Source organism: Rhinatrema bivittatum, chromosome 17 (assembly GCF_901001135.1).
Source record: "Rhinatrema bivittatum chromosome 17, aRhiBiv1.1, whole genome shotgun sequence".
NCBI lineage: Eukaryota > Metazoa > Chordata > Amphibia > Gymnophiona > Rhinatrematidae > Rhinatrema > Rhinatrema bivittatum.
The window spans coordinates 7,743,442-7,755,605 of record NC_042631.1 but is presented as its reverse complement, the minus strand read 5'-3'; the positions used below and the strand labels follow the sequence as shown (position 1 = coordinate 7,755,605).

Genomic DNA, 12,164 nt, shown 5'->3' with positions numbered 1-12,164 from the left:
TGTGGTACCGGGGCTCTGGGGATTTCTGCACATAAAGCATGTTCTCTGTATAGAGAGCATATTTTGTGCACAAATCTGTTTTGCGTGCATAAATCAAACTTTAGGCAAAGAAGACAAGATTTGTGCACACAAAATGTTTTCTGTCCAAGGAGCATATTTTATGCACATTAATGATATTTTATGTATGTTAAGTGCATGTCTTTTCTGCCACATATTTTTGGGTTTGCGTGCACTTTTGAAGTCCTGATGTATTTGCATTCACTTAGCTGACTGCAGCACCAGTTTAATTTTACCACATAAGAGAACATGGGTACATTTTTTACTCTCGTGTTATTACACGGGGCCCCATAATGCTAGCTAATATTGGGAAAGGGGCAGTGTGTGTGTGCTGGGAGGAACAAACTGTTCATAAGGACCCCAAACCTTGCCTTCCGTAACCTTTACACAGAGCACCGCCTTCACCCTGCCTCCTCTGCTCCCAAGCTCTCCTGCCAGCCCTGCCTCCCCCCTCACTTGTTGACAGGAGCAGGGTCCATAACCTTTGCTCTTTTTTTTTTTTTAAAGCCTAACCAGCTGGGCTTGACTGGCAGAACCATAAGCCAATCAACGTAAAGATCCCAGGAAGCCCGCCCTGCTTCTCCTCCAACGGGGGAGCGGGCGTCTAACAAAAAGCGTGGTGGGCCTTGAGTCTGCCTGACTTTTAGAAAAGGGGGGCTGGGGGGAGTGGCGCCTTCAACTCAAGCTCTTAAACACTACTAACGCACACAATCCCCCGTGCAAAGCGCTAGAGCAGAGAGCGGGCACCGACCTCTCGCAGAGCAGAAGGGAACATGGCCGACCAGAGAGACCGAGCGGCGGACCAGATGAAGTTGTGGAAGGAGGGCCGGGGCTCTCAGGTAAGAAGGGCTCAGGGCGCGTGCGTGCGGGATAGGTCCTCGCGCCGGGACCGTTAGAAAGCGGGGGGCGTGGGGAACGTCGGGTTCCCCGGCAGGCGCGTGCTCCTTGACCCCTGTGTCTGGCGGCAGGGAGACGGTGCATGTCGGCATTTGCAGAGCAGGGGGTTAGGGGCAATTGGGAAGGGAGTGAACTCGGGGCCCACCCGGAGTGAAGGAGGGTGCACGGCCATGGGGTGAGGGTGGGGGAAGACGTGCACGGTGCTATAGGGGAGGAGAGGTGACATCAGGGCTGACTTCAGGGAGGGAAGGTGTAGGGCCCCTGTTGGAGCAACAGGGGCTTTATCTTGCTACTTAGGGTGGCCAACTGACTCCAGATTTTCAGGGGAGAGTGATCCAGACCTAGTTTTACCCCATTGCATGTTCTCATCTCCCTACAGGTCTCTGTGCATGCAGGGAAGTAAAACCAGGACCGGATAAACCTGTCCTGACAATCTGGATCTAGTTGGCAAATCTGAGCCTACCCCCTTGAGATGTGGGCAGCTGTCCATATCACCTGCCAATGTAGCGCCTGCCTTGCCCCTAAACATTCACTCTGCTGCCCCCTCCCCCCCAAATCCCAGAGTCATTCAGTACTGGAATTCTCATTCTTCTCCCTTCCAACCTCAATCCCTGAGTCCCCACCTCCTCAGTCCAAGTTTGTTAGGTTTCAGCTCCTCCGCTATCTGCTGGCACGGCTCATCCCCCTCCTAAGAAGTTTAGTGATTGGGAGAGGGTAGAGGAGCTGCAGAGTTAGGTTCCTGGTCATGGAGGGAAAGAGACCAGCAACAACTGGAAAAGGGCTACCATGACAGTATGGGACTCCACAAAGCACAGGGCCCAGCCTTCAAGGATTGTCCTAGCAAAACTGAATAGTAGCACTAGGGAGAAAGAGGGCAATTGCATGCATTGTGGACATGGTGCAGTAGCATCGGGAATCAACAGCCAGGAGTAACTGCAAACAGCATTGGGGGTGCAATGGGATTAACTAAGCAACAGGGTCTGGAATTGGAGATAATGAAGGTAACTGCACTGCAATAATGGTTTCTAGAGGCAAATAGTGTGCAAGCAAAGAGATACAGAGTAGTACAATCACTCCGCTGTTTGAAGCAAATAGATTACAAATACTGACTAAATTAGACGGACCATCAGAATTCTGCCATAGACTGGTCCCATATTTTTGTCTGACAGTGGCTTGCAAAATTAACTCCCCCCCCCCCCCCCAAAAATAAAATCAGATGTGTGTATTACAAATGACACTTACACAGACTGTTCCAGACAGTATGTTTATTGCAGACCGGTATGCTCTCAAAGTAAAATTTCAAAGTCACAATTCATTATTTCTCTGCATTTTTTGTAAAATAAAATTAAAAAACTGAAAAATGCTGCTGGCACAAGTATTCAACCCCTTGAAGCTGCTCTGTGCCTGGCCGAAAAGGGAGGGCCGCCCATGCTGGCTCTCCCTCTTCTACCTGCCCCCACACCACCCCCCATCCCCACCCCTCCCCTGGCCCCCGCCTACCTTGCCTTCCATGCCCCCATTGTGTCCTGCTTCCTTAGCTGAGTCGCAGGTTCTCAATGTGGGGCAGTGTAAAGGCTGCATTTACCCCCACCCCTCACCTCCCAAATACTGCACAATTTACATAACTTCTTCCGAAAAGCAGATTTTATTGATTGGACAAAGATGGCCGCAGCCCATAGACATTGAATAATCAGCAATTAGCAAACATATCAATAACGTCATCATAACTGTACAAAACTCCATAACAACTCGTAACTAAATTAGTGACCAGCGAGCCCCCCCGCTTCTATGTGGTAAGTATAAAAGTCAGCTGAGGCGGGCGCACACCCCTTGGCCGTACAAGCCGTGGAACTGTCCTTTGACACCTGGCCCTTAAAGCCATAGCATCCAGCGACCCGACCGTGGAAGTTGGGAACGTTTGTTCTAATGGCCCCAGCATTTCCTTCTTCTTCCCTCTTGGCCGTTGAAGCGTCGAGGGACTGCGCCGGATCTTAGGCCGCTTGCCCGGTCCGAACCGCCTGTTCGATCCTCCTAAATGCAGGGGGGGGGGGGTTGTCGCTTCTGCCAGTCACCATGCCACGGTTCCCCGGTAGCGACACTGCTTACTGGGCCCCCCCCCCACAACAACCCACCCAGGCTGCGGCCATAAGGTGCAACACCGCTTGAACCTGCAGATCAGAATTAAAATGTCCGAGCCGACGTCCGATAGATGTACACCATCAGGTCGAAAACATCCCTGGACTCATTTATAAATTCATGTGTAACAGACAAACCAAAGACACGCATTAATTTTCCCATCCCTTTGTTAATCTTTTCCTAACCTTTTCCATCGCTGAATGAGAGCGCTCACCTCTCCATATTCTGCGAGGGATGATGCAGGACCAGACCATCACCGACTGCGGGAACATGTTATGCAATACCATTAAATCTTTCTGCATTTTTTTGGGTGAGAGCGACGCTTTTGGTACGGGGCATATCATTACTGCCGAGATGTATGACAACTGCCAAAGGAGTGTCAGGGTTGCGATTGCGTAGCTCCAACACAGTCGGTAATAACTGGTCCCACAACATCCCTTTCCAAATCAAACACAGTCGCTGAGGTGCCATCCCTAGGTGCTCCCCTGTCGGGCATTGCAGGGCCCTCCTATGTGCCCACCGCACATAAGAGTGCCCAATCATCCACGCAAATGACATCCTCCACCCACGATCTGTGCAAATTAAAGCAAGAGAACACACATGAAGCGGGGAGGGTCGATAATCCCGGCTACCCGCTACCTGTAAAATAACCCGGCGGCCTCACATATCTCCTGAACCTTCCAGAGCGCCAACTGCCAATTGCCATGACCTCGCCAAACTAGCTGCCGCCGCCCCAATGTGGAAGGAGTGCGACGAATAGCCCTCTGTGCCCAGACCCAAGGATTTTAAAGCCATTGCAATCCCGACAAAACTGGTATCTCGTTAGTGGTACCCCAGACGCGTGTACCAACAGAGGACCTCCGTATGTTGTACACCGTATCTGCCAATATGCTATCGAGCAACGAACTGGGCAAGTGGGCTCGCCATACCATTCACGGAGGGTGATATTCGCTCCTTCTCTCAATTGATCTGTTTTGGACCTGTGAAGGCGAGGGGTCAGTTTTCCCTCTTCAAGCCTTGTATCTAGCATCTCCCGAAACGCTAGGAGGTAGCTCTTCCGCAAGTTCACTGACAAGGACCCCAAAATCATGCTCCAAAGTTCGGAGGGCCAAGTAGCCACACCACCTCGGGTGTGGGGGTCTGGTAACGGTCTGCCATTGGTGCTAGGCTGTGAAATGTTGTGAACTGCAAGCGGGAGAGAGAGTCAGCAATGTTATTGAGTCTACCTGGGACATGGGCCGCTCTAAAGGTGATATTGAAGCGCAAGCACGTGAGCATCAAATGCCGGATGAGAGCATTCGATTCAAAAGTGCGTGCAGACAGTGCATTAATCACTTGCACCGCAGCCATGTTGTCAGTTCTGAACACAATGTGAGACCCCACAAGTGACTCTCCCCAGATAAGAAGGGCAACCACAATTGGGAATAACTCGAGGAATGTTAAGTCTTTGGTGACTTTGTGCCGGCACCACAGATGTGGCCACCGCTCAGCGCACCAAGTTCCCTGGAAATAAATCCCGAATCAAACACCTCCTGCCGCATCTGTGAATAACTCCAGCTCACTGTTCTGCCTAGGGGTCCTGCCACAATGCAACGCCATTGAAGTCCTTTCCAAAGGTCTCCCACACAACCAGGTCACTCTTAATTGCACTGGAAACCCTTAAGACTGTGGTGTTTTTTCACGCACCCCAGCCGTAGCAAGTGATAACCTGCGTAAAAAAGGCCCTGCCCATAGGAATCACCCTTGAAGCGAAGGTAAGTAACCCGATCAGGGACTGGAACTGCCTCAAGGTGGCCTTCTTAAGGCAGCGCATTTCAGAGATTGCCTCCCTAAGCTTAAACACTTTATCCTCAGGCAACCTGGACCGCTGGGCCACCGCATCCAGCTCAATCCCGAGGGAGGTAATTGTGGTAGCTGGTCCCTCTGTTTTCTCTTCAGCTAACGGGACACCGAAGTGTCTAGCTACCTCTTGCAATGACCAGTAGGTTAAAGCAGTCAGCGCCGTTCCTCCCTACCAACAGGAAATCGAGGTAGTGCACTATCTGCCTTCTATCCGCATGCTGTTCGATTACCCAATGCAAAATGAACTGAATAATTCAAACAATGCGCCAGAGATTGAACAGCCCATTGGTATGCAGTGGTCAATATAAAACTGCCCCTTGAAATGAAAACCCAGCAAGGGGAAAGAGTCCGGGTGCACCGGCAGAAGGCGAAATGCAGACTATGTTTCCTTAGCCATGTGCACGCCGGGTCCTGCCTCCTTGATCATCTGAATTGCCGCGTCAGATGAGGAGTACAACACCGCACACAATGAGGGACAATTTGGTTGATGACCGAATTACCAGGCGGGAAGACAGGTTATGTATCAGCCGGAAGCATCCCGGCTCTTTTTAGGGAACCATACCCAGGGGGATAATACCAAATTTGGCGAAGGCGGATAAGGAAAGGGGCCCACTATCCTGCCTAAAGCTAATTCAGCTTGCACCTTTTTCCCTTGCCTGCTCCTCATGCATCACTATTGAACGTGTATTGCTTGGAGGGGGTTCCAGCGTAATAGGGGCTATAATTTGACTAGGGATCAATGAAGCCAGTATAAATCCGCTCAGCCTCGTCCTGGTAAGGATAGCGATCAAGCCATGGGCGCATTGCCTCAACGCTGACCGGGGTTGGGGCCCGTGAACTCAGCCGGGCGTCCCCCCCTGCTGCTGCTGCAAATTGTCTGTGATCTCTGGAGGTGCGACACTGAATGGCAGGGTGTGAACCGAAACCGCAGGTGGAGCAAATGTGTTTGAACTTACAGTTTTCCACGTGCAGTGACCAGCGTTGAACTGTTTGTATGTGTCTCGCCTCCCCGCACCCTGAAATGAACCTCTCTCTCTCATGAAAGAGCCCCTATCTCTCAAATAACTGTATTGATGGAACCACTCTATCCGCCCATGAGGACTTCTGTAAAGTCATCTCATCCAACTACAGGTCAATCAATCCGTACTGCCAAGAGACGGCAGGGTTTTGGGCCATGTTTTTCCGAAAACGAATGTCGTAGTGCAGCCAAGCCCAACCTCCCCGCCTCTGCGCTATCATGATGGTGTCCATGTACCTTACGAGGAAAGGGGGAACGTTCAGGCTCGCGTTCCACAATCCCGGTCATGAAAATGTGGAAAGCCCTGATCCAATTCTGAATGTTCTTGGCCACTTTGGGTCTCTTTTCTTTCACCTCACTTGATCCCCCTTTCTCTGGCTCAACTTCCATATCAGTAATAAGGAGCGAAAAATATCAATATAATCCCGCTTCCATATTTTTTCTTTAATTGATGCTGGCACACTGTGGGCTAAGGATGCGACCCCACATAAAACATCGCTCGCTACTTGTGGTGCTGGATTTTGAGAAGCCAAACTGGCGGGGGCCGAGGGAAGGATTGACGTCTAGTGTGAACCAAGGCTGGCAAACTGTTAACTGTTGATTGCAGCACCGGAATAGAGGGTGGGGCTGACAGGCAAGGGGTAGCCTGAGTAGTAGGGATCTTTTCTGCCTCAGTAACCACTTGCCCACTACTCTCATGCTCATTCACAGGATGAGAACCCCAGACTACCGCTGCCGAACCTCTTTGCCTCACATTCTTCCCTCTTATGAGGAAGAGAACAAAAGCAAAGCGACTCGGCTTGCACCCTATCGGTATCACTGCACTCAGACGACTATAAAGGTTCACAATTCGAAGGCTTACCTCGTCCCCTGTCATATGAAGTAGCCTCTGTGCTAGGAGCCGTGGAAGCTGTAGCCAATGGGTCGGGGGCCAGCGAAGCTTCCCCCGCAACCTAAGACCGTCACGGAAGCCCCAGTGACGCCTCAGGGCCAATTAATAGCTTTTCTGGGGCCCACAGGACGCCTTTCCTTGTCCGCTAATGCCCCTAGCTGCTGTGATTTGGCGCTCCTCTTGCGTGACGCTGACCATCGACCCTGCGGAGCTGAGGAGGGCGCTGTTATATCCTGCACTAGTTCGTCTCCTGGTGAGCACTCGGGCTCTCCTGACGAGGCGCCTTTGCCCCGTCCGTGAGACGATGAAGGGGGAGACCCCGCCGTGCGCTGCCTTACCCACTCCATTCCGTGCGCAGCTGCCTGCTCTTTCATTTCTAACAGGCACCGATCCGTGGCACTTACAGCTGGTGCTGCAGTATTGGATGCCCCCTGCTTGCTCGATTTTGGCTTGACGATCCTGTTCTTAATCTCGGTCTCTCTCACCGCCGAACCTTTTGAGCCTGCTACCCCGAGGAGGGCCTGTTGATGTGCCGAGGACCCTTCTGCCGCTGCTGACCGCTGACTTGTAGACCCCACCCCCGACTGACAATTACTGCATTGCAAAGTTAGAATTAATCGATAAACCTTTTTTTTTTTTTTTTTGAAAACCCCTGCTGTTTGTATCCTCGGTAATATGGCCGCAGCCATGTGGCCCAGATGACTTAAATGGCAGCCGTCAAACCCTGCTCCCCAACCTGGCTGCCGCCCTGTGTTCCAAGTGCAGTCCCCAAAATGATCACCGGCATAATGGCTGCTGCCATGTGCTGCCCCTCCCCCAAAATGGCTGCTGCCATGTGCTGCCACCCCAGGATACAAAGACATGCACTGCACACAGGCCGCTGGCCCTTTAAACACATAATGTGCACTGCACTGCTGTGGCCTTTGTTCTTTTAGGATGCTAGTAATTATAATATAAATGATACCTCATACAACAGCGGGGGGTGGGGGGAAATCGGTATATGCTATATATGCGATATGAGATGGCTATTTAATAATACCTTTAAACATATATACCTATGTATTGCTAATCGTTGAAATACCAAACCCATATCTAAGTCTGCAAATACCCATTACACCTGGGCCCTTGGCCTTAAAAGAATAAACAGGCCACGAGCCTTTTTAGCCGCCCTAAATATTAATTAGTAATGTAACAGGGGACATTACCATGGGGCCACTGGCCCTATAACTAAACACTTCTAGCTGAAATAAATTTAGGTACATATGCAAGGGGCAAGAGCAATTTAAAATTACCTGGATTTAACATAACCTGGCTGAATGGTGGACATATATATTGCCGCTAGTCTTTAATTATCCGATTCTGTATATATAAATATATAAGTTTATATCTTCTAGGTGCAATAAATTAAATTAGAACTGTAGTGAATTTAACATTACACCAGGCCTATAGTATGGCAGGCTGCCAGCCTTTTAGATGCCATAAATAATAATAAATAAGCGGAAAAGGCAATTACCATAGGGCCCGCTGGCCCTATAAACAAATACTTTAGATGCAATAAAAGTTAAACACAGATTTGAGGGCCGCTGGCCCTTAAACATAAGCAATAATAATACAATTAAACGTATAATAATAAATACAGGACCGCTGGCCCTTTAAGGATAGAGAATTAAATACCTTTGCGTAACTGCTCAGCGACCTGCAGGCTCCAGCTAAGGAGGAAAGAAGGCCATGCCTGGCTCCCTGATTTCCAAAGGGAAACTAAAGGGGAAAACTCTGCCGGCTGCACCCCCTGCTGTGCCGGGCAGAAAGAAAGGGGAGGGCCCTGTTTCTCCAGGGCTGATTCAGGAAAGACTAATCCCTTACACAAAAGGATTGCTCCCAGCCCTGCCCGGCAGGAACATCAACCACTGCAAGGCTGAAACGCCGCCCGAGCTCCTGAAATGTATTTATTTATTTTATTTATCTAAGGTTTTTCTATACCGGCATTCATGATAAGATCATATCGTGCCGGTTTACAGGTAACAGGGGGTGCAAAAAACGTTGTTCTTTTAACAAGTGCGGAGGAAGCAAAAGTTACAATAAAACAGGGGAAGGAAGGAGGCAAGGATTCAATGTATTCAACGTTGCTTCTGCCCAACTCCCCCCTCCCCTCCTGAGTCTTAAGCTTCCTCCTGCACATGAACTGCAAAACGCTACAATTGTTTTCTAAACTCTGCCCCAGCCTGGCAGAAAGGTGCAGAGCTCCAGCCTGGGCCTGGGCCAGAACAGAACCTTAAACTTACTCAGCCACCTGGAACCGCAAAACGCTACCAGGATTTCAATGCTGCAGAAGGGAAGAGGAAGCCCTGCTGACGAAGCTGCTCTGTGCCTGGCCGGAAAGGGAGGGGCGCACACGCCGGCTCTCCCTTTTCTACCTGGCCCCGCCCCCGCCCCTGCCTAGCCCCGCCTACCTTGCCTTCCACGCCCCCACTGTGTCCTGCTTCCTCAGCTGAGTCGCAGGCTCCCAATCCCCGTGCAAAGCGCTAGAGCAGAGAGCGGGCAACGACCTCTGGCAGAGCAGAAGGGAACATGGCCGACCAGAGAGACCGAGCCGCGGACCAGATGAAGTTGTGGAAGGAGGGCCGGGGCTCTCAGGTAAGAAGGGCTCAGGGCGCGTGCGTGCGGGGTAGGTCCTCGCGCCGGGACCGTTAGAAAGCGGGAGGGGGGGCGTGGGGAACGTCGGGTTCCACGACAGGCGCGTGCTCCTTGACCCCTGTGTCTGGCGGCAGGGAGACGGTGCATGTCGGCATTTGCAGAGCAGGGGGTTAGGGGCAATTGGGAAGGGAGTGAACTCGGGGCCCACCCGGAGTGAAGGAGGGTGCACGGCCATGGGGTGAGGGTGGGGGGAGACGTGCACGGTGCTATAGGGGAGGAGAGGTGACATCAGGGCTGACTTCAGGGAGGGAAGGTGTAGGGCCCCTGTTGGAGCAGAAGGGGCCTTATCTTGCTACTTAGGGTGGCCAACTGACTCCAGATTTTCAGGACAGAGTGGTCCAGACCTAGTTTTACCCCATTGCATGTTCTCACCTCCCTACAAGTCTCTCTGCATGCAGGGAAGTAAAACCAGGACCGGATAAACCTGTCCTGACAATCTGGATCTAGTTGGCAAATCTGAGCCTACCCCCTTGAGATGTGGGCAGCTGTCCATATCACCTGCCAATGTAGCGCCTGCCTTGCCCCTAAAGATTCACTCTGCTGCCCCCGCCCCCCCCTCCCCAATCCCAGAGTTATTCAGTACTGGAATTCTCATTCTTCTCCCCTCCAACCTCAATCCCTGAGCCCCCACCTCCTCAGTCCAAGTATATTAGGTTTCATAAGAACATAAGAAAATGCCATACTGGGTCAGACCAAGGGTCCATCAAGCCCAGCATCCTGTTTCCAACAGTGGCCAATCCAGGTCATAAGAACCTGGCAAGTACCCAAAAACTAAGTCCTCCGCTTCTCCGCTAGCTGCTGGCACGGCTCATCCCCTTCCTATGAAGTTTAGTGATTGGGAGAGGGTAGAGGATCTGTAGAGTTAGGTACCTGGTCATGGAGGGAAAGAGACCAGCAGCAACTGGAAAAGAGCTACCATGACAGTATGGGGCTCCACAAAGCACAGGGCCCAGCCTTCAAGGATTGTCCTAGCAAAACTGAATAGTAGCACTAGGGAGAAAGAGGGCAATTGCATGCATTGTGGACATGGTGCAGAAGCATCGGGAATCAACAGCCAGGAGTAACTGCAAACAGCATTGGGGGTGCTATGGGATTAACCAAACAACAGTGTCTGGAATTGGGGATAATGAAGGTAACTGCACTGCAATAATGGTTTCTAGAGGCAAATAGTGTGCAAGCAAAGAGATACAGAGTAGTACAATCACTCCGCTGTTTGAAGCAAATAGATTACAAATACTGACGAAATTAGATGGACCATCAGAATTCTGCCATAGACTGGTCCCATATTTTTGTCTGACAGTGGCTTGCAAAATTAACACCCCCCCCCCCCCCCCCCCCCAAAAAAAATCAGATGTGTGTATTACAAATGACACTTACACAGATTGTTCCAGACAGTATGTTTATTGCAGACCGGTATGCTCTCAAAGTAAAATTTCAAAGTCACAATTCATTATTTCTCTGCATTTTTTGTAAAATAAAATTAAAAACTGAAAAATGCTGCTGGCACAAGTATTCAACCCCTTCAGATTAGTGCTTAGTAGAACCACCGTTTGCTGCAAGAACAGCTTTAAGTCTGTTGGGATAAATTTCTCCCAGCTTTGCACACTGGGAGTGACTTTTCCCCATTCTTCCTGGCAGATTTGCTTCATGTTGTTCAGGCTGCTTATGGACTGCAAAGTGCCACAGATTCTCCCTTGCACTGAGTTCTGGACTTTGACTTGGCCATTGTAGAACATTCACCTTTTTGTGGTTCAGTCGCTTTGGCCTTGTGCTTGGGATCACTGTCCTGCTGAAAGGGGAACTTTCTCCCAGGTTTCAGCAGACTGAAGTTGTCTTGCAGTATCCCCCTGTATGTTGCATCATCCATTTGTCTTTCAGCTTTAACAAGATGCCCAGTGCCTCCTGAGAAAAAGCATCCCCACAATATGGTGCTGCCACCCCCGTACTTTACTGTTGGGATGGTGTTTTGAATTTTGGCTGAAAAACTCCATTTTTGTCTCATCTGACCATAAAACTTTACCCCGTATTTTAGCTTTCAGGGAGACTCCAGATATACCTTGCTGTGTTTTTTCTTCAGTAGCGACTTCTTTCTAGCCACTCTCTCATGCAGGTCTGTCACATGCAGAGCTCTTGATATGGTGGACTGACTGCTGCATCTCCACTCCACACTCGGCCACTGAACTCTCTTTTTCCTTCAAAGTGATTGTTGGCCTCTCTGTGGCTTCCCTCACAAGTTTCCTTCTTGTTCGGACACTGAGTTTTGAGGAGCCGCCTTGTTGGTATGATGCAGCTTTTATTTCCTCACAATTGATCCAACAGAGCTCACTGGGATATCTAAGCACTTGGATATTATATTGTAGCCTTCTTATCTTATGCATATCTATCATCTTTAATTTCCCTAGAATGCTCTTTGGTCTTCATTTTCACAGCTTTCCATCAGATTCACAATCTAACCAATGGTATTGGAATTAGGGGGTCTTTTATCCAGAAAAGCTGCTCTTTTTTAATGATTCACAGGTAGAGGCCAATTGTAAGCAAATTATTAGGGAACTTGGAGCTTCCACAGCACAGGGGTTGAATATTTACACAAGCAGCACTTTTTGATTTTTAATTTTATTTTACAAAAAA

At 50.1% G+C, this 12,164-nt stretch overlaps 1 protein-coding gene across 2 annotated transcripts in view; it reads left to right on the top strand.

Annotated features, from left to right (window-relative positions):
- Positions 1-662: 662 nt before the first annotated feature.
- The window catches only part of LOC115079434 (catalase-like), a 29,303-nt gene continuing 17,801 nt past the window's right edge, over positions 663-12,164 (top strand). The window contains exon 1 of one of the 2 annotated variants that reach the window (XM_029583031.1): positions 663-896. In XM_029583031.1, the coding sequence (XP_029438891.1) occupies positions 831-896 (66 nt within the window). In that variant the 5' untranslated portion in view covers positions 663-830. Of the gene's footprint in view, positions 897-9,320; positions 9,477-12,164 lie in introns of those variants that run through there. The other variant, XM_029583029.1, reaches the window with a different exon arrangement.